Source organism: Cupressus sempervirens, chromosome 4 (assembly GCF_028749045.1).
Source record: "Cupressus sempervirens isolate cs-2001-9-10 chromosome 4, ASM2874904v1, whole genome shotgun sequence".
Classification (NCBI taxonomy): Eukaryota; Viridiplantae; Streptophyta; class Pinopsida; order Cupressales; family Cupressaceae; genus Cupressus; species Cupressus sempervirens.
The window spans coordinates 314410875-314434778 of NC_143121.1; the positions used below are offsets into that span (position 1 = coordinate 314410875).

Below are 23904 nucleotides of genomic sequence, written 5' to 3' on the forward strand. Positions count from 1 at the left end.
AGAACAGATGGGAGACAAAATCCTCTCCATTACCACACAAAACACAATAAGAGGGGCCCTAAAATCCACGTCTACAAAGATTATCCTAGGTAAGAAAATGGTTGTGAGCCACTAGCCACATGAAAAAATTGCACTTGGACAAGGAAACTTTATTCCAAACTTGCTTCCACCAAGGGACCTCAGCATACCCAAATAATTGTCTAGTTATCTCCTGATACCCAGCAAAGACATGATATTTACCAAACAAGGTACCACCCCAAGCCAAAGCATCTAGACCAAGCAAAGAAGAGCACTCTCTAGAGGCAAAAATTTGAGAAAGCTCCTGACGATCCATGTCTATACCTCCAGGAGGCCAATCAGAAGAATGCTTCCATCTGTAACCAATAACAGGTCCCAATTGATAAGGAGTCTTGTAATGAGCCACTTTATCCCATCCAACGGCAAGAAAAGAGTCACAAAGAGGCTGAAGATGAGGGTACATGGATAAAATGGAAGGGAATCCATCCCAAGCATCAGACCAAAACAAAGCCTGAGAACCTCCTTTACATATCCAGAACAGACCCCTCTTCACCAACATCGCACCTGTCTTCAAAGTATGCCAAACCATTGAGCCACGACCTTCAAGAGGAAGTGTAGAAACAAAGCAAGGATCAGTACCATGAAAATATTTATGAGTGATAATACGAGCCCAAAGTTGATGTTGTCCAGAGCACCATCGCCAATAAAGTTTAGCAGCCAAAGATTGACTACTCAAGAGAGCAGATCGAAGACCAAGACCACCCTCCTTTTTAGGCCTACAAATAGTTGCCAATTAACCAACCTCCATTTAGTACTTTGCAAATTACCACTCCAAAGGAATTGTCGGGAAAGAGCATCAAACTCCTTGAGAAAGTAAATAGGTGTAGCCTGAACCATGCTTCTATAAATAGGAAGAGCTTGGATAACAGCTTGAAGAAGAGTAACCCGAGCAGTAGTAGAAAGCCATCTATGAGTCCAATAATTTACATTATACTGAAGCTTTGTAATCAAATTTTTCCAGAAGAGATGTGGCTTCTTGGAAACAGCAATAGGAATGCCAAGATAAGTCAAAGGAAGTGACCCAATCTGAAACCGTAGGATACCAAAAATCCTGTGCTGAATAGAATCAGGAGTATTAAAAAAGCAAATGGAAGATTTGTGCTCATTAAATTTTTGGCCTAAAGCTGCCAAATAAATGTCCATAGCCTGTCGAAAGGCTTCAGCTTCCTTGATCCTAGCAAGACCAGCAAGAGCAGAATCATCAACAAATTGAAGATGGGAAAGAGAAGGTAAGCCATTACCCCACCAGCAGCCTTGAATAGAATTTTGGGACACCTGATGCTTAATGAATCTGCCCAAGCCTTTAGCCATGATGATGAATAGATATGGGCAGAGAGGGTCACCTTGGCGGAGGCCTCTAGAAGCACCAAATAGTTGAGAAGGTTGATTGTTAATAAGAATAGAAAAAGAGGTAGAAGTAACACAACTCATAGTCCAAGTCACCCAGTCAGAGCTAAATCCAAAAGAAAGAAGAATACTCCTTAGGAAGCTCCATTTAACTCTATCGTAGGCCTTAGCCATATCCAGCTTAACAAACATTGCTCTCTCCCTTGAAGTAGCCATAGAGTGAATAGCCTCAGTAACAATAACCACCCCATCCAAAATTTGTCTGCTAGCAACAAAACCACCTTGTTCTTCTAAGATAATAATGGGAAGCCACCTTTTTATTCTCTCAGAAATCAACTTAGTAATAACTTTGTAAACCACATTACATAAGGCAATTGGTCTAAAAAACTCCAATTGATTAGCACCCTCTCTCTTAGGAATAAGAGTCAAGATGTAGAGTTCAAAGCTCGAAGCATCTGCTTGTAGCATAGGATTCCTTAATCACCTCCAACAAATCATGATTAATGATGTCCCAAAATTCCTGAAAGAATTCAACTAGAAAGCCATCAGGACCAAGAGCCTTCCCCTTAGGCATGCCAAAGACCACCTCCTCCAGCTCTTCCAAAGAGATTGGATGCATAAGATAATCATTCATTACCTGAGTGATAAGGGAAGGAATACAGGACAAAATAATATTTTCTTCATTATCAGCAAGAGGAGAGTCCTCAGAGAAGAGGGTAGAGAAGTACCAAATAGCCTCCTAGAACAAAGCTGGCAAGGAATTCAGTTGGATACCTTGAGAATTAACCAAAGAAGAGATAGTGCTCTAATTCGGGTGAGATTGCACTGTTTTATGAAAAAAGGCAGTGTTTTGATCACCTTCCTAGAGCCAATCAACTCTAGCCTTTTGCTTCCAAAAAATTTCCTCTCGAAGTTCCCATTCTTCTAGAGCTCTAGAAGCAAGGGATTTAGCCTTGCCAAGATCCTCTGAGAAACCTCGATCTCTAATCTCTCTTGTGATGACATCAAGATCTTCTTGAGCAAGCCTCTTCATAAAGTGAAGGTTCCCAAAGCATTGCCTATTCCATATCCTAAGATTCCTTTTGACATATTGAAGCCTTTTAGAAAATGAGAACATTGTAGTACCATATGCAGGAGCAACATCTTTCCACCAACAGAAAACAAAATCATGAAGAGAGGAGTCATGAAGCCACATCAACTAGAAATTAAAAGGAGGATGTTTTGAAACACAAGGCCTATAGCAAAAAATTTGATTGGCCAATGATCTGAACCCCTCCAATCAAGGATTTCTGAAGAGATAGTAAGGGTGCCACTAACCCAGAAGCAAGAAACAAGAAATCTATACAGACGTTCTGAGATAGTAGCAACACCAGTCTTGCGATTATTCAAAGTATAGAGACCATTAGAAGGCTTAACATCAGAGAGATGCAAAAGAGATATGTGTTGCCGAAGAAGAGCAGAAGAAGGCCCCAATCTAGCCAAACCACCATGCTTCTCCTCTAGACTTAAAACTGAATTGAAGTCCCCTGCTAACACCCAAGGATAATAAGGATGACAATTTCTAACATATTGAATATGTTCCCAAAGTTCCTCCTTTCCTGCAAGATCAACAGGTGCATACACATTAGTAACCATGATTACCTCTCCTGAGTCTAGAGCAGAAGCTACCATAGAGAGAGCTGAGTGAGAAGACATCCAGCCAAGGGGAGAAATTTTTTGAGGATCCCAAAATATAGCTAAACCACCAGCACTGCCTGTTGCCCCAACATACTGGCATTGGCCACGAGACCAAATACTAGAGGCATGTTGGACCATAGACTCCATAGAGAGCTTAGTCTCTTGGACACAAAAAACATTAGGACTATGATCAACCACCAAGTTATGAATAGCCTTTTGTCTAGGGATGCTAGTCAACCCCCTTACATTCCATGAGAGAATAATCATCATTGGGTAGAATTGGGAAAATGAGAATCCAAAGGTTTCACTGAACCAGACTCAATCAATATATCTCTTGTGAGTTTAATCTTCTCTTGGTCTATTTTGCACCCACTCCTTAGAGGGGGAGTAAAAGAAACCTGCTTAAAGGGCCGAGGCACTAACCCGAAGGGGAGAGGAGATCCCTTGCCTTTACCTGATGGTAGCACATCCTTAACCAAGTCAGCCAAAGCAACATCATTATCCTCCAACATTGTAGGAGTCACCAGAGCCTCTGTCACAGGAGCTATAGGGACCTCATAGTTCTGATATACTACAACTTGGGATGCCCCACAAGCATAATTAGGAACAGATCCCTCATTTGGGCAAACTGGATCAGAAGAGATAGGAGGAGGAATACCCTCCTCTAGAACCATACTATCCAGCACCTCAAAGTGGTTAAAACCTGAATCAGATAATCTTTCTTTCAAAGGCCTCTTTTGACCACGTCCCTTAGCTCGAGGGCGAAAAGGGGTAGATCCATCCTTATCCTGCATTTGAGCCTTACCCTTACCTATAGCATCTTGCAGATTCATCCCCTTGGTAGTATTAGCCATCTGAGATTGTCCTTTCCCTGTAGTATCTGCCAAACCACCAACATTGCCAGATGTAGAACCATCCACTCTTTTCAAACTCGAGTTATGGGGGCACTAACGCTATAAATGACCATACTCGTGACAAATCTGGCAGTGGAAAGGGAGGGATTCATAATCTAACTGCTGCACCCAAGAAGAATCCCCCAGACAAATTTCAAAAGAATTTGGTAATGGGTTATTCAAATTAATTTCAACACAAATTAATAAAATATTGTACAATTTAATAAAATTTATTTCAATAGTGGTAAATTTAATAAAATATTGTTATTATTATTTTGAATATAGCATTCTAATCAATATTTAGAGTCATATTCTAATATTTTTTTGGATCACATTTTACTATGAAATAAGTATATTGTTGAATTTTTTTTAACATGTAATTAAAAATGCACACTAATCATGTTTTTACTTAAAAGAATCTTTAAAAGAATTCTAAATACAAATTAAAAAATGCACATGAATGAAGAACTCAATAGTATAACCATCTACTTTTTATAATTCAATAAAGACTATATACTTATGGTTTTTTTACTAAATCATGTTTCACCATCAAAACATGAACTTAAGAGTAAAAGAATTCTAGACACAACCATGTTTTTAAGAAACACATAGTATAACATTATTTAGTGTTGTACATTTGCCAATATGTAGACTAAAGTTCAATTTTTTTTAAAGCTTTTTTCTAATGTAGAATATTTTAAAATCTTAATAAATAAAATTTGTACGATTCCATTCAGAATGTTATAAATGAACTAAAATTGCATAAAGTAAAATCATATTTTGTTGGCAAAACATGATTTAGTAAAAAGTATGAACTTATTCTTCAAGAGTAAGTTTTTCATTGGTGTGCATTTTTTGAGTTGTGTCTAGAATTCTTTTTAAGATTCTTCTAAGTAAAAAACATGATAATATTAAGTTCTTCATTGGTGTGCATTTTTTTATTTGTGGCTAGAATTCGTTTACTCTTGAAGAGTAAGTTCATATAATAAGAAGCATCTAGTGTTGTATATTTGCCAATATGTAGCCTAAAGTTCAAATAATTGTTTTAACTTTTTTCTAATGTAGAATATTTTAATAAATGAAAGACTATATACTTATGTAGAATAGCATTCTACATATGCAGAATAGCATATTCAAAATAATAATAACAATATTTTATTAATTGTAAAATTAATTGAACTATAGGCTACATATGAAGAATTCATGCTAAGATAATTTTATAAAAAATTATCTTAAAATAAACTTATTTTCACATCAAATGCCTTATCCCACACATGATAAATTTTGATGTGAAATTGTTTATTTTAAGATAATTATTTAAGAGTAAAAGAATCCTAGACAAAACCATGTTTTTACTTAAAAAATCTTAAAAATAATTCTAGACAAATAAAAAAATGTACACAAATGAAGAACTTACTCTTGAAGAATAAGTTTATATTTTTACTAAATCATGTTTTGCCATCAAAATATGATTTTACTTTATGTAATTTTACTTCATTTATAACATTCCGAATGGAATCTTACAAATTTTATTTATTAAAATTTTAAAATATTCTACATTAGAAAAAGGAAGTTCTTCATTGGTGTGCATTTTTTTAATTTGTGTCTAAAATTCTTTTAAAGATTTTTTAAGTAAAAACATGGTTGTGTCTAGAATTCTTTTACTCTTGAAGAGTAAGTTCATATTTTGATGGTGAAACATGATTTAGTGATATAGAGTCTTCATTGGATTATAAAAATTAGATGGTTATAATATTGAGTTCTTTATTGGTGTGCATTTTTTTATTTGTGTCTAGAATTCTTTTTAAGATTCTTTTAAGTAAAAACATGATTGGTGTGCATTTTTAACTACATGCTAAAAAAAAATCAACAATGTACTTATTTCATGGTAAAATGTGATCTAAAAAAACATTAGAATATGACTCTAAATGTTGATTAGAATGCTATATTCAAAATAATAATAACAATATTTTATTAATTGTACTGCTATTGAAGTAAAGACACAAAATAAAATTCAATAATAAAGTCTATTATTATAATAAAAATAGACTACAATATTTTAAAAAAAATATTTAAATTCATTTAAATTATGAAATTAATCTTTTTTTACTTTCAAAATTTTATTCTAAAAAAATTTCTCCATATTCAAAATTCAAAATTCAAAATATGATGTAATTTATTAAAACTTATGAAATGGTTTCACAGTAAACTTTATAGCTAAAACATATTTATGACACATTCAAGTTCTAAAAAACAACATATATAAGTAATGGAAATATGATTAAAAACAAAAATTGATTTGCTGACATGTTGTCCCATCAATCCTGACATGTCTATCCCATCACTTGGTAGAGAAGTTGGGGCAGCGACAGAAGTTGGGGCAGCTGGCTGGTGCAAATAAGTTGCACCGTAGCCAGTGCTGTTCTATTTGAAGATTAATGTTGTTGTTCGGTGAAGAAAGAAAACTAAAATAAGCATGCAGCTTCAGCATTGATTGACTCCACTTCAAACTCCAGCTCCACCACTTCATCTCCACCATTTCACAAATGATTTCTAGTTTACCTTAGTTCAAGAGTAGTGTTTAAGAAAGATGCATGCTTTCCATATGGCATGCATTAGATTATAGTTTTTAATGGATAGTTTACTTTCCTAGGATAATAGTGTTCAGCAGTTTGAACTACTGTAGTTTATTATTTTGTAATAAATCATGCTATCCTTGCATATATTATGTTGTGCATGAGTTAGTTTGGTTTGGTTTGGTTGTAGTTTTCTTAAGAATTACAGTTGATGTCTACTGTGATTGTAGACTATTAAATAAGCTCCCATTTTGTAATTTTTAATTAGTTGTGAATAAAATCTGTGTTGTCTCTCCTAAAAACAGAGCACCCCTATTTTTGAGTATTATTTTTATTTTGTTGCTTTTGTTCTTTAAATCCTACATTTGGTATCAGAGCTGAAGGTGTTTGGAAGACAGAAGCATGGAAAACAATTTGTGAATCCCAGAGTTTGATGGAGTTGATTACCAATATTGGTCAATCAAGATGAAGACCTTTTTGATTGGGAAAGCTTTTTGGGAGATCGTTGAATCCAGACATGAAGAGCCTGTAGATTGAAATACTCTCCAACCTAATGATAGAAGATTAAAGAAAGAAGCTGAAAAAATAAATGCAATGGCATTGTTTCACATTCAGATGGCTCATGATAAGAGCTTGTTTCCTCAAATTGCTAATGCATAGACAAAAAAAGAGGCCTGGAAGACTCTAAAAGATGCTTACCATGGCAATGATCAGATCAAGGTTGTGAAGCTACAATCCTTGAAAAGAGAATATGAGAACTTGAAGATGAAGGAGACAGAGAGTGTGGGAGATTTCTGTGTGAGAGTTAAAGATGTGACTCATAAAATGGCCACTTTGGGTGAATCTATTGCTCAAGAGAAAATAATACAAAAGGTATTGAGATCTCTAACCCCAAGATGGAATATTGTAGTAATTGCCATAGAAGAAAGCCAAAAATTAGCTACCATGGAGTATGATGAATTGGTTGGATCTCTTATATCACACGAGGATAGAATAAGGGACACATCTACCAGTGTTAATGAGAAGGCTTTTGCTTCCCAATTGCAAATTTCAAAAAATGATAGTGCTAGCAGCAGTAGTAACAACAACAAAGGCTCGAGAAGGGGCCAAAATCAAAAAATTTCAAGAGGATCTAGAGGAAGAGGAGGTGCTCAAGGAGGAAGAGGTAGAGGTAGATTTGATAAAAGGAACATCCAATGCTATCATTGCAATAAGTATGGACATTTTGAGAGAGAGAGTAGACTGAAATTAGGTAACAATAATGCAAATTATGCCCAGCAAGATGAGGATCCTTCCTCGGGTAATTTATTTTTGTGTTATCAGAAAGGTGAAAGTAATGTGAATGATGTTTGGTATTTGGATTCTAGATGCTCTAACCATATGTCTTGTAATAGAGAAATATTTTAAAAGCTTGATGATAGTTACAGATCCAATATTACCCTTGGTAATAACAATATTGTGGATGTTGCAGCCAAAGGAGCCATGGATGTTTAGACAAAGGAAGGTATGAAAAGTGTTCAAGATATTTATTATACTCCCAAGTTGAAGCATAATTTATTGAGTGTTGGGTAGCTATGTGAGAAAAATTATAGAGTGGTATTTGTGAACATGCACTGTACTATCTATGATAAGAATCAAAAAAAAAAGTGATTACAGTTGTTCCTATGACAAAGAATAGGATGTTTTCTTTGAAGTTTGGTCAAAATGATAATCAGCTTGTCAATATGGCTTATGAGGATAAAAGTTGGTTGTGGCATCTTAGGTATGGCCATTTGAATTTCAATAGTTTGAAGAATCTAACATCAAATGCATTAGTTCTTGGATTGCCTAAGGTTGAAGAGCATAAACAGATTTGTGAATGGTGTGCAAAAGGGAAACATTCAAGGGAATCATTTCCAAAAGGCAATGCATGGAGGGCGCAATACCCACTTCAACTTATTCATTCAAATATTTGTGGTCCAATGCAAACACAAAGCTTGGGTAAGTCATCATATTTCATTACTTTTATTGATGATTAATCAGGCATGTGTTGAATATATTTTTTGAAGACTAAGGATGAAGCCTTTGATACATTCAAGAGGTTTAAAGCTCGTGTAGAGAATGAGAAAGGGAACACAATCAAATGTTTGAGAATAGATCGAGGAAGAGAGTTTTGCTCAAACAATTTTCAGAATTTTTGTGAGATGAATGGCATCAAAAGCCAACTCACAACTACATACACACCCCAACAGAATGGAGTGGCTGAAAGGAAGAACCATACTATGGTAGAAATGGCAAGGAGCATGTTACAAACCAAGGGTTTGAACAATTCTTATTAGGCTGATTCAGTTGCTACAACCGTATATATTCTCAACAGGAGTCCTACAAGTGCCCTACACAAGATGACTCCATATGAAGCATGGTATGAGAAAAAGACTAAGGTAAATCATTTTAAAGTTTTTGGTTGTTTGGCTTATGTTCACATCCCTGATTAGAATAGGAAAAAGCTAGATGCTAAAAGTGAATCATGTATTTTTGTGGGCTATAGTGACGAAAGCAAAGCTTATAGATTATTCAATCCTATGTCTAATAAGATTTTTGTTTCAAGAGATGTGATTTTTGATGAAGGGGGAGTTTATGGTCATCAAAAACATGATGTTGGAAAGCCAAAATCAGTTTTGGATGATGATGATATTGCTAATAATGATAATGAGCAGCCAACATGGTTCTATTTCAAGATCACCAAGCTCACCAAGAAACCCCTCACCAATCCCAAGAGCAAGTCCATCCTCAAGTCCTCCAAGGAAGGTAAGAAGATTGAGTGATATCTATGAGAGGTGTCAAAATCAAGCACGCGAAGAAGATCTAATAGGTGAGACAATAAATTTTGCATTGCTTGCTAAAGCTGATTTTGAGCCATCATGTTTTGAAGATGCATGTGCTAATGAGGTTTGGATGCAAGCAATGAATGAAGAGATGGATTCCATTGATAGGAATGAAACATGGGAGCTTTTAGATCTTCCACATAAGAAGAAGAAGATTGGCACAAAATGGGTCTATAAGACAAAGTATAATAGTGATGGGAGTGTTGAAAGACACAAGGCAAGCTTGGTTGCTAAAGGTTTCACTCAAAGGTATGGCATTGATTATGAAGAAACTTTTTCATCAGTAGCAAGACAAGAAACTATTAGGATGCTAATCTCTCTTTCAGCTCAAAAGAAATTGAGTATTCATCACATGGATGTGAAAAGTGCCTTCTTGAATGGGTACATAGAAGAAGAGGTATATGTGGGACAGCCACAAGGTTTTGAGATTCAAGGCAAAGAAAATTATGTCTACAAGTTGAAGAAGGCTTTGTATGGCCTCAAGCAAGCACGACGTGCATGGTATGCAAGAATCGATGGATATTTTCAGCAAAATGGCTTTCAAAGAAGTAAGAGTGAACCTACCCTTTACTACAAACAAGAAGGAAATGATATTCTCATTGTGAGTTTGTATGTTGATGATTTTTTATATATGGGTAGTAGTTCAAAGATGAAAGATGAATTTAAAGTTGCTATGATGAATGAGTTTGAGATGAAAGATTTAGATCTCATGAAGTACTTTCTTGGCATGGAGGTTTATCAAGGTAAAGATGAAATTTTTATTTGTCAAGAAAAGTATGCAAAAGATATGTTGAAGAAATTTGATATGGTTGATTGTAAACCTCTTTCCACTCCAATTGCTCATGGAGTTACATTATGTAGAGACGATGGTGCTAAAATTGTTGATGAGACATTATAGAGGAGCATTGTGGGGAGTTTGATATTTTTAACTCACACAAGGCCTGATATTACTTATTCAATTTCATTGGTTTCAAGGTATATGACAAATCCATCAGAGGAACATATGAAGGCAGCCAAGAGAATTTTGAGGTATGTGAAAAGCACAGTAGATTTTGGCATTCACTATTCTTCTAATAAGTTTGAGCTTGTTGGCTTTAGTGATTCAGATTGAGGAGGTAGCTTGGATGACCGAAAATCTACATCTAGTAATTATTTTTCTTTGGGTTCTGGTTTAATCACATGGAGTTCAAAGAAGCAAAGTATGGTTTCTCTTTAATCTATAGAAGTGGAGCATGTTGCCATTACTTTAGCTAGTACACAAGTTTTATGGCTTAGAAAGCTTCTTGAAGAAATTGGAGAGATACAAGTTCAGCCTACTATGATATTTTGTGACAATATAAGTACCATTAAATTGGCCAAGAATCCGGTTCATCATAGCAGGACTAAGCATTTCGATCTTAAACAACATTTTATCAGAGATTTGGTACAAAATAAAGTGGTTGACTTGAAGTACATCAGCACAAAGGAGAAAATCACAGACATCTTCATAAAGGCAGTTGCAAAAGATCAATTTTTGGTACTCAGAGATTGAATATTTTAGTCCTCTCAGCATCAAGGGGGAGTATGAAGATTAAAGTTGCTATTCGGTGAAGAAAGAAAACTAAAATAAGCATGTAGCTTCAGCATTGATTAACTCCACTTCAAACTCCAGCTCCACTGCTTCATCTCCACCATTTCACAAATGATTTCTATTTTACCTTAGTTCAAGAGTAGTGTTTAAGCAAGATGCGTGCTTTCCATATGGCATGCATTAGATTACAGTTTTTCATGGATAGTTTATTTTCCTAGGATAATAGTGTTTAGTAGTTTGAACTACTGTAGTTTATTATTTTGTAATAAATCATGCTATCCTTGCATATATTATGTTGTGCATGAGTTAGTTTGGTTTGGTTTTGTTTTAATTTTCTTAGGAATTATAGCTGAAGTCTACTGTGATTGTAGACTATTAAACAAGATTCCATTTTGTAATTTTTGATTAGCTGTGAATAAAATCTGTGTTGTCTCTCCTGAAAATAGAGCACCCTTATTTTTGAGTATTATTTTTATTGTGTTGATGTTGTTCTTTAAATCCTACACTATTGTCATTGACCATGTTTTTATTACTAATTTATCAATCTCCAAATTAGTGTTATTTAGAGGTACGATGTGTACTAATGGGGATCCACATCATCTTAAGGATGCCGCGTTTTATAATACCTTTTTGAATATGTGTGACTTCTTAGTCACATCATGCCCATTTATTTATATTTATATCCATCTGTTTCAAATTGGTAAATATATCGAATACATGATATTGTACCCGAATTAAATCAGAGTCTACTGCCATCTTTATATATGGGAATAAATAAATTGTTTTTCCTTCACAAGATTAAATATACATAAGTACTCTTATATATAAGAATACAACTTTGTTTGAAGGATTCAGAGCTCTATTTAAATTTAGTGAATGTAGATAAATCTACATTGACACAATTTAACACTTATCTATTGGTATTTTACATTATATGCAGGCCTGGAGCGCTTGTAGTTCTCCTACCAGTTGGCAGGGAGAAGCCCCCTATCGGCTACATATATGAGGACATGGATAAGGCCAAGGAGGCCATTAGATCTAGGTATGCAAGAGTGGCGGATAAGTATGCCCCATTTGGGAAATCATTGATAGGAGATGGAAAAACCAACCTCACAAGCTCATCTATGTAGCAACTTATTACCTCAATCTGGTATTTTTTTTTTGTCTTGACTCCACTTAGTGGCCTATTTACAATAGTGTAGAAGATGTGTGGTGAGGGCACAACCTCAACTACAACTATTGAGTTGGATAAATATATAATGAAGGTGTGATTTTTTCAAGCAAGATGTGGATGATACTCAAATAGAAGTGCATTCAAGTAAAAATATATTCTTAAGTTTATGGCTTATAAGTTATACATTTTAATTTTGAAATTTAGCCTAAAAGTTGTAAATGAGACTAAAAAAAGTTCTTCTATTTAAAATAGATGGTGGCAAATGTTTTGGCCCTCAACCCCAAATCTTCAAAAAATTGTCATTCATATTTTGAGTTAGTCAGGCAAAGCTTCTAGATGTGAGTGCAATTGGTCCATATTGGAGCACATCCACTCAAAGAGACGTAACAAGTTGTCTGTGGAGAGATTGAATGATCTTGTCTTTTCTCATTACAACCTTTTTCTTAGGACCAAACAAATTTCGGACATTGAATCCTCTTTGATCACTCTAGAGGAGATCAATCCAAAGCCTAAGTGGCTCATTGTGGCTATCAATCCAGTCTTCATTAAGGACCATGAGTGGGTTGACTAGGCACACATAGAGGTTGATGTTGTGGCTATGACAGGGAGGAGGATAGAGAACACTCTGACATATGCACACACACACATGCACTGTTGTTGATCATGAGTCCACCTCACAAGCAGAGGCTATAGCTTCTTTATCCTTCAAGGCCTACCTTAGATGCCTTTGTAGAAGGCAAACATGATACTCTTAGATTGAGGCAGAGGTCAAGGATGAGGCTTGAGTTGAATTCCGAACAAATATACCTATTTTTTGTTTATAGTGTTACTGTTTACACTTTACAATTACACATACGTGTTTCATCAAACATTTGATGTCATGGGTTCCATGGATTTTTGTTTTACATACATTTGCCAACATTTATATTTATATATATCTATGTCATATGATTCTATGGTTTATATTACCTTCAGCAACAATTTAGAGAATTTACATTTTACGTGTGATGGATTTATTATTTATGTTACTTGTTTATGTATGTGATGAAAAATTAGCTTCTATTTGATGATGTTATGGTGTTTTTAAGTTATATTCAATAAAGGGTGCATAAAATAAGTTTTAAATTGTTAAAAATTTCTAAATTTCAAGGGTTTTTTCATTTTGCCAAGTCGTTGGTGAGTTTGATACGAGACACAAGTTGAATCAGCCTTGCCAAGTATAAGCCAAGCCTGGGTCTAGGAACTATGGTTCTAACATATTGATTCAACTAGCTACATAGTTGAGCAGTAACTCCAGCCATTATGCATTTACAAACTTTCAGACCAAAAGATATTAGGTAAAATTAAAATTGAAATCTGAAAGAGATGCAGACCACCAATGGTCCTTTTAAACTTAAACTATAAGACATTCTGCTAAAATCTCCTTCAACCTTCAATTGTGTTATGATTTGGTGAAGATTTTCCTTTTACTCCGTAAGAGGTACATGTTGCCGCTCATTGCTCCTCCCTAGGAGAGCTGCATTATTAGCTCCAAAAAAAACTGTTAGCACAGATGGCTGCTTCAAAGACTCTTGCACAAAAGGAAAACATATTACATTAGAAAAAAGCACCAGAATATAAAACATAATCAAATTCTTCATTTTCTTACTTAAAAGAATCAATATGAATTCCTTTCAAGTTATTACCATTGTGAACGTAAATGAATTTAAGATGCAGTCATTCTCTGATTCTACCAAAATTTCCACATTTCCAAGTCGTACATGTTCAAGATGCTAAAATATGAGAAATAAGGGAGAGAAGTTGGATATTTGGCGGAGCTGGGTACGTGACTCATACTAAGGTCATTTTTACAGTGTCAACCAGGATAGAGCATCCAATCTCATACGAGAGAAACAAGAACACATATTATCAAACAACCGATACATGCATACAACCTTTGCCACAAATCAAGGACATCACAAGATCACACTACAACAAAAAACATTTTATTATAAACATTGCAAGAAATGGCAATTGAGGCAATTGTAAAATGAGAAACTCCCCTATTATAAATTATAACGGAATAAACATGATAATGACAAGAAATCTCTCCCACTGTTTCCATCTGAATTTTATGAGTTGTGGATTCATCCTCTGGGAAGATAAATTCTATTGTGAACAAAGTACACGAGCTAAATTGACAACCAAATATGCACACAGCACGGAAGCATTTGCCTTTGTGTGTAAACCAAAAAATTAGGTTCACATGCTTCTTAGGTATTTTTTTGTTCACAATTCATTCATACAATAGTGATGCACATAGAAATTTGTGTGACACACTAGCAACCTTGGCCAAGACTCTAAAATTTCAATCACGAGTTCCTCAACATCTACATCTTTTGTCTCTGTAGTTATAAAGCCATTTTTATTTTTCTACTTATACCTGTTTTCACCACTATGTCTCTTTTAAGTGCTTTAGTTACCTATTTCTAATATCTCGTTTACAAAAATAGCATAGTTTTATAGATACTAAATGAATTGAATCAGGTGAACTCTAAAGGAAGATTTCATTTGTTGTGATGTCCCCTTTCTGGATGACTGTATATGTTTCCCTAAATTCAGAAAATAAAAAAACCAAAGCATATAATGTAGTAAGGGATACCGTCTTAATTTTGGAATAAGATGTGCTAGGCCTGTTCTGAAACCTGCAGTCAAATTAGGAAATAATGCAGATGCAATTCATGAAATAAATCTATTATTCAAATAGGTAAATCATATATTCATCAATAAGAAGCAATCTGATTGTATGTATATTTCAGTCATATAAGATATGAAATAAGTAAGCATGGTAGGGTGCCTTAAAGATCTCATTCCCCCTCCATTCCAACATGGTTAGAGATCTTTGGGTTTGCCTAGAATCGCTCAATTTAGGGGTTGGGAGGGAAATTGAAATACGGTTCTCTTAGCCATTCTCTCCCTTTCACAGTGCAATAGGGTGCCCTAATAGTTGTTCTCCTCATGACATTAAATTAATGCCCTAGTTTTCATGCCTTCGAGTGTCAATTTGAATTTGATTTATTTTCGAAGCCAAAATTGAATGCATTTTATGATTTTCTGATATGTTTGTTTGCAGATAGTTTCATGAAGGAAACTTTGGTGGTCAATAGCTTTTGATTGGGTAATTTTCATGAGGTGAGATTTTGTAGGCTAAGAGAATGTGGAACAAAGAATCGGTATGTCTCATTTTAAGGTTCAATTAGGTGTTTAGTCAATTTTTAAGGCCAACCAGAGGACCCCTTGGCATGAAATTGGCACTTTGTTAGAAAGGAAATAAATGAATTTTAAAGGTTGTGTCAATGATGCAAATTGATTTCAATTGGTGAGATAAGCTCAGTGGATCAGTCTGAAAGGTCAGGTGTTTTAGGTGAAAAAAAATTCATTCTGACCCGCTTTAGGGGCCCAACTCAAATCCTTCAGATTGACAAGGTGTTGAGGTAGGAAATCCTTCAGATTGAGAAGGTGTTGAGGTAGGAAATGCGAGGAAGCCCAAGTTTGGTAGTGATTTGATAAGTTTTTTGTGTATGTGAAGTCTTTTAAAATCCAACGAATATGTAGGTTATACACATAATAAAGGGGAGAAAATGCACAGAACTTATAAATGACTAAGCATTGGCATAGAAGATTATTTATTTGTGGGCTAGTACATGGGCCTAATTAGAGTGAGTTTTCAATGATATCTATTTCCCAGTCAAACTTATCTCATACCCATATAACATGCTTTCCTAACTTGGCAAGTTGTAATGCAACTAGTAATTACCAATCAAATGGTTTTCCAAGTTAGAAAGAAAGCAGTGGGTTTCCTTTTACATGAGGTGAATGTATGTAACCTGGCATTCAATGCAACAAGCACGGCAAAGAAAATAACAGATCAAAACAAGTGATGAGGCGGAGGTATGGGATGCCCATGTACAGGTAAAGTTGGTTTCCACTATCGAGTAACAGCCGAGATAGCAGCCATTACTACATAGCTAAGACATGCGGAATTATTGCACCAGAAAGGAAGGTCTGTAGTTGTTATCACTGGTTTGGTTTTGGCGGGATGAAGTGGATGTAGGTCAGCACTCTCACGCTCCATGTCTTGATAGTTAAACTTCGTGGCTATAATGATGCCAATTTTAATAGAGGCAATAGATGCTTGGGATCTTCATTGGCAAGGCTTTTTCACAGCAATCCACGGTAGGGGCAGAACATTGAAGATGAAATTTTTTGCTGCGATTAAGTTTATAATTGTATACTATTTTGTAAAGTGGTAATACCCTCCCACTTTTCTTGAAGTCAAGTTGTTCTCTAGAAGCACATTAATAGGGATGGGCATGTGAAAGCTGGGCTATCTATAGCGCACCTCCAACTGGCAAAATCTATGAACCATCCATTTAAATGAAAGTGAATTTTTTTTCAGTCATATTCTCTTAAAGTAGGAGCGACGCCAAGCTGCGCTATGCCTTTTTAGCTTGAGCAGAGTTGAGGAAATTTAATTCTAATTCCGTTGCCTTCTAAGGATTTGGAGTGGTGGATATAGGATGAGGTGCCTCCATTTCTTGGTGACTGGGCAAAGTGAATCTGTAGAGGAGAAGACATTTATGATGTATACAGAGGAATGCATGAGCCAATCTGTGATTATGAAGAAATTCGCATGAGAGAAATACTAAAAACCTTTAGTCTCGTATTCATGTTGTAGAAGGTATTTTAGCTTTTTAAATATACCAACAGACGATATGAAATGTCTTAAAGGCACCACTGCTTTTGGAAGCAGCATGTGCCCGCGTGGGGCTCATGGTCGGCGCCAACTGTACATGATGAAAACCAAATTTTGACCAAAGTGCAAAGAGGATGACATCAATAGGTGGCACGTGGCGCCTAGTCTACAATCACAAAGGAAGCCATGCAGTCGGATCTTAACCGCGCGAGGGTAGCAAACTGTTAAGATAACTGTCGATCGCGGCTCCACAGCAATAAATACTAGAGTCAGGAGTAAGCCCCCGATGGTACGGAAGGCCCGATTTCATGGTTTTTCATGAGTTAATCGTGGTTCAGCTCGAAGGGCTCTGAAAGTGGGATAAGCCTGAATTTGCCCGGTCACGGTAGATAAAGTGGAACCTGGGGTTAAGCCTGCAATGCACATTAACGTGACAGATGGTAAGGTGTACAGAAAACCACTGACTGGCCAGAATGAGGTGGGATGAGCTGGCCAATAGGAGGCATCCAAGTGGCACCTAGGTGGTCAACAAAGGGTTGACCAGATTGGGAGGGCAAAAAATTTGAAAATGGAAAAATTAATTTTTATTAATTTTATTTCTAAAATTTGAATGTACAAAGCCTGAATGAAAAATTTGATGGGTTTTTAACAATAGAACTTTTTTAATTTTTAATTTTTAATGTCTAAACTTGAAATGAGGGACCTGATTTTCAAACAAGCACCAGAGGGGCAATTTTTTTTGAAAATATATGCAGTGCAATATACAAAAAAAAAAAAGAATAAATGTATGATTTTCAAACTATTCACCAGCTTGATCAAAGTTAGAAACCTGTGATACGATATTTATGTTATAAGGCTTACATTGTGGAAGATCTTGGGAATGAATTCCTAGGGATTCTTTCTTGAACGATGACCCATTTACATCAGCGAGCAATACTTCAGCCAAAAAATTAGTATTTATGCTAAGAGTGGTTGAGCCATTTTATAATACGATCTAAATTTCATGCAACAAATGCAGTATGCACATAATCCTAAGCCAGGGAATGCTAAAAAGTATGCAAGTAAAGAGACATGCACAAAGGGGCTTGTCAACAACTCATTTTAAGATGACAAGTAATCTAATTATGATCCTTAATCTGCATATTTATTTATTTATATTATTTTATTTAATAGCATTTTTTGTGTTCAAACATAAAAGATAAACTTAGGAAAATGAAAGGAGATGACCATGGATATGACATGTTTTGAAGTATATATTTTAAATTATTTTTTTGGAATTCAAGTAAGTAGGATATATGAACACAAGGATTGGGACTCAAGTAAGTATGGTACAAGAATAAACTAATTTAGAATATCTAATATAAACTTTACAATATCCACATTTCCTCACAAATAAAAAAGAGTGATAGAAGAGAGAATTCAAATATCTCGAAGCCATATATGAATAAATCTTTGAAGTAAATAATAAAGATGGATACTAGTGCAATTTTTTTTCTAAAACAAAGACAAAAAGAACTATAATGTTAATTACATTTCTAACTCTTCTATAGGACACCATACATTGTCTTAAAATATATATATATATATATATATATATATAGTCTTAAATGCAACACCATTTCATCTCTATCTTAAAAGGTGTAAAGTTTGCTATAGAAATATAATCAATTATAAACCATAACATACTCCAAATAAAGCATGACATAATTGAAAATAAGACATCTTGAATAGACTATAATTTACTATAAGATAATTCATTACATCTATGTTAAAAATATAGTTCCTATCAAAAGTCTTATTCAAAGACAAGAACATTATAAATAAAGTGGAATGAGAACAATATATAAATAGCCATTTTATTTTGTCTATGTACTTATCTTCACCTATACACATCAATTTGTTTATGCCACTGGTTTAAGCTTCAAAGGCAAACCACGTTTTGGTTGAGGATTGAATGAGATGCTAATTGGTTCATCAGGCTCCATCAAATCCCAGTCATATCTCAACACAAAATGGTACATAAATATTTCCATTTCTATCTTTGCAAATTCATTCCCAGGGCATATTCGATTTCCCTGTCCAAAAGGGATGTTGGAAAATGGTTCATGTCGCTCATTGAAACGTTCTGGAGAAAACTCTTTCGGACTGTCAAAGTACTCCTCTGTGTTACTGGTTTGTCTGATAGAATAATGAACCTGCAAGTCATCAATATTGAAATTCTTTAATTTAAAAGAGTTAGGTATAATCTCTATTACAAATAAAATATATAAATAAATCAATACACACCTTCCACCCCTTTGGAATTGTATAACCACCATAGACAATGTCTACTTTGGCTTGCTTGAATCCCCCAATTACAGGGGGCACAAGACGCAGTCCTTCTGATATCACATTTTTCAAATAGTCTACACCTTTAATCTCATTCCAAGTAAGAGGTTCTCCTACTTTCTTGCTATCTCTCAGCCTTTCACAGTCTGGATTGCCTCAATATATTACAATGGATACAAGGTCTTATATTAGTGAAGTTTCGCATAATCTATAATTTGATTTCATATTCATACTCTCAGATTTCTACAATTCAGTGTAAAGTTTTTTTTAAAATACTAATATTTATGGACTGATAGGTGTCAAATTAGTGTGGAGCTTTGACATAACAAGAGCTAATATGTTAATCATTGTAGAATTTGTTTTAATTTCACCAATTCATCAACATGGTAACAACTAAACAGTCACATAAAGAGATCAATCCTTCATATGGACTGAGAAGTATCAAAATTAGTGGGGAGCTTTGACTCAACAAGAGCTAATCTCTTAATCCTTGTAGAGTTCATTTTAATTTCACCTATTGATTAACATGGTAGCAACTAAACAGTCACATAAAGAAATCAATCCTTAATTTTAGATTAAATTGTATATAAAATTTGAGACTAAGCTATCTTCTAGACAAAATACATGTTTCATTAAAATTTGAAAAATCTAAAATACAAACGTTCGGTATTTGTTCTTTATGATAATGGGGAACATAACAAAATTGAGAAAAAGCTAACTATATTTTTAACATCTGAGAAAAACATTTGATTTCCTACTCTGTAGGAAAGATAACCAGAAAGTAGTACCTTTGCGAAGGCGTTGTAAGACGTGTGGGCAGAGGGAGAGGTGCTTGAGAATGGTGGCCAAAGCGGAGGCAGTGGTATCATAACCTCCAGTGAAAAAACCCATCAAGTTGTCTGCAATCTCCTCGTCGCTCAAGCAACACTCGCTTCCCTCCACCTTAATTTGCATCCTCAAAGCCATGTCCAGAAAGTTCTCCTCATCATTTTCTCCAATTTTGCTCGAGGAGGCTTTACGTAGACGGATCTGCCGAGCAAATTGAGCAACAATGGCGGCACGAGCGCGCTTGGCCTTGCCAAAGGTGGTCCAGGGAAGATCGAGAGGGTGAGAAAGTAGCCCCTCGTTGAAATCGTTGAAATGCCGCCTAAAGCTCTCCAGCTCTTCTTCCCCAGCTTTTAACCCCATGAAACACTCTGCCGCCACACACAAGGCCATTTCCCTCAATTTCCTATGGGCGTGGATGACGTGGCCAGGACTCCAGTCAGAGTTCAGATGGTGCAGCACGAGCCTTTCAAACCTAGCAACGGACTTTTTAAGGGTTTCAATCCCGAGCGTGGAGTGTATGATCCGACGCATCCTTTTGTGGTCAGCGCCCTGGGAAGTAGCCATGGCGTTCTCTCCGATCAGAACTCTGAGGGATTTGGGCCAGCTGTTTCTGAACAGCTTGTTTTCGTTGATCAGAACGAATTTGTTCGCCTGCGCGCCCAACATGACAACAGTGGGGCTGCCCAGAATATGGGTTGTGAAAATCCTCCCGTGCTTAACGTACCTGGTTTCGTACCAGACGTCCAGATCGAGCAGGTTTCCCCATGACCTCAGATAGTCGAGGGATTCTCCCAAATAAGGGAACCCAATCTTTCCGGGAGGTAAGGGAGGCATGTTTCTTCTAGGCTTGAGTCTAATGGCCGCCCAGAGAATTGGAGCATAGAAAATGACACATGCATATGCTATGCCAGCAACGATAAAGGCAACCGTTGCAGCTGCTCCCATGGAGATCCAGCTGCCGTTGTATGGAGTCCATAGCAAAAGCATCTTCTATGAGAAAACTGCAGTTCTGTAGAATTTACAGTCTACAACAAGAGTGTTTATATGGATCATTGGAGTTTGTGGTCAGGCTATTGGAAGATATAATTGAGTACGGCCGGCTCCACATGAGTAGATGCCATGCAATGAATTATATAATGATACGTGTTGGGACTGAACTCCAAAACAGACGTCGGATGTGTTGAAATAAATTAATTATCTTAGATATGGTCAGCACAGACCAACCGCCCAGTACAAACCAAAACACGGCCGGCTATTGGAGTTTGTGGTCAGGCTATTGGAAGATATAATTGAGTACGGCCGGCTCCACATGAGTAGATGCCATGCAATGAATTATATAATGATACGTGTTGGGACTGAACTCCAAAACAGACGTCGGATGTGTTGAAATAAATTAATTATCTTAGATATGGTCAGCACAGACCAGCCGCCCAGTACAGACCAAGGAGAAATTTCTGCATGTGTCCAATATAGACCAACCAGTCAATCACCGTCCATCTCAACACTTTTATCCAATCAACACACACAGATCTTTGCACCATCATGACAACAAACTCTAGCATGCCATCTCATTTTCTAATGAATGCTAACTCCTACAACTGATTTATAATACTCCATATGTATTTCAAAATAAAGTACTATTAATAAAAACAGAATTAGCTTTCACCTTCAATTTTAGCTTCCTTCTCCTCTCTATGGCTTTCTCTCTTGTTTGGTTTCTTTGCTTATTGATTTGAATGTTTATCATTGCATTCATGTTTGTCTTTAATCCACTCTATCCACCTTCTTCAAGTGGTATCAGAGCATTGCTTCTAATTTCAAGTGGTATCAGAGATAAAAGGAGACGATCCTCAAGATCGTGGAGAGCTCAAGAAGTTTAGAATTGGTGAAGAGTCTTGTGGCAACGTAGCCCAATAGGCAATGGCATTTGAAGTTATCTTCTGTAAGAATAAATAGAAGAACAAATGAAGAGACTGCTACGACAAATAGGGAAGCCATGGAAAGAAGGAAGTCAAAGTTGAAGTGTGTTTGAGTTAGCCTTGTGCGACACTGTCATTCATAGAAAAAAGCATGTGGAGCATCTTTATGCAAGCGGGAGTGCCAGAGAATGCATACAAATGGCATGGAAGATATTGATAATGGAAATTTTTATTATGTTTGTGTTTGAAATATGTGTGTTAATTGTTATGCATTAGTTGTTAAAGTTAAGTTGGTTATCTTAGGTGTAACATGTTGAATAAAAAGTGAGATGGTGTGCTAAAGCTCGTTGTCATAGTGCAAAGGTCTCTGTGTGTGCTGATTGGATAAAAGTGTTGAGATTGGAAGTGAGAATTTGTCTATCTAATTATGAAAGATACGATGTTCTTGATAGTGGTCATGTAACAGAATTCGGTTGCATTGATATCCCCCAATCAAGTGATGAAAATTGAATTAGTAATGATTGTTAATGGGCTATGTGAATGTATCAGGTGCATTATCGATTGTGCCCGACACCCTAAATGTTTTTGGTTTGATATTTTGATGAACCATGTATGTGAAAATGATTCCTATAGAACTGGCAAGTATAGCGGCTAGGTACCCATGTATCTTAGTAGATGGATTTCTCTTTATATGGACTCAATAATCAGTTTGATGTAGGTACAAAAGAGAAAGGCCCAGAGTGATGATAGTTTCCCCGTAGTGATGTTTTGTGGTCATTAGAACTAGTGAGTGCTTGGTTTGTGGTAATCCAAAACCACTTGAGTGTTTGAAGTTTGTGGTGATCTTAAAACCACTTGTGTGATGTTTGAGAAGTTTGTGGTGAACTTAAAACCACTTTGATATCGCGTCGGTTATAAGTAATCCATACAAAACCTAGAGTGATTATGATGGGGGAAACAAGAAGGGTGAAAGCATTTGATAATTAATTGTAAATGGGTACTTAATAAGGCTTAAGGCAAAGACCCATTGTTTCTAGATTATGGGAGATACTTGAAACCTTTTGATAATTAATTTAGGGGGGATGTTGAAATAAATTAATTATCTTAGATATAGTCGGCACAGACCAAGGAGAAATTTCTGCATGTGTCCAATACAGACCAACCAGTCAATCACCGTCCATCTCAACTACTCCTTATAAGTATTTTAGCTAACTTTCTACTACAGTGTAAACAACATTTATTATGTATTTGTCTATAAATATAATGGATTGGGCCTGTGATCATCAGAGCCCATTTTTTGGATTTCTCCATCGCTTCTCCTCTCAATAGTTTTTTCTCTTGTTTTCTTAATTCTAATTTTCTACAAGATGCTGTTTGATTCCATATGGGTCATTGGTTTTCCCTCGAAGTAGAAGGAAACCATGGAAAATAACATAGTCATTGTTTCCTTATTGAATGATCAAAAGCTTCATTTTCGTGAGTACAGAACTACACATATTATAGATTTGTTAAAACTATTTTTAATACAATCATTCATTTCGATTGAATTCAAACATATTTTAAAGACATTCATCATATGGGATCATATGATAAAGTCATTTTAAAGTTTTCTTTAATATGAGTTTTTTAAGTTACGAATTCTTATCAAGAAATATATACTTTAAAATATTAGAAAAGACAAAAAGACTAAAAGAAATTCAAGTTGTTTTCTGAATATTTCAGTACTCGACAATCTGTCTCATTCTTTAGAATATTGTGTAGTGAATAACGTGACATTATTTTAAATATATCTATCAAATTATAATTACAAAATTATTTAACAAAAAAAGAATAAATAAATAAAATGTCAGTATTCATATTTTTTAATAGTGGTACATTTATTTAGATAGGAAAATAAATAAATGTGTATGCATGT

The 23904-nt window shown here is 35.5% G+C and overlaps 1 protein-coding gene across 2 annotated transcripts; it reads right to left on the bottom strand.

Moving 5' to 3' along the window:
* Positions 1 to 18756: 18756 nt before the first annotated feature.
* LOC149561272 (cytochrome P450 716B1-like) lies at positions 18757 to 21083 on the bottom strand. Of its 2 annotated transcripts, none has more exons than XM_089825051.1 (3): positions 20031 to 21083; positions 19201 to 19295; positions 18757 to 19109 (listed from the first exon to the last, which is right to left on the bottom strand). In XM_089825051.1, the coding sequence occupies exons 1-3, from the start codon at positions 21055 to 21057 to the stop codon at positions 18816 to 18818; spliced, it is 1416 nt and encodes a 471-aa protein (XP_089681177.1). In that variant the 5' UTR covers positions 21058 to 21083; the 3' UTR covers positions 18757 to 18815. The 2 variants fall into 2 exon arrangements, with proteins under 2 accessions (XP_089681177.1, XP_089681176.1); XM_089825050.1 differs by having other exon boundaries at positions 19201 to 19388.
* Positions 21084 to 23904: the final 2821 nt, after the last annotated feature.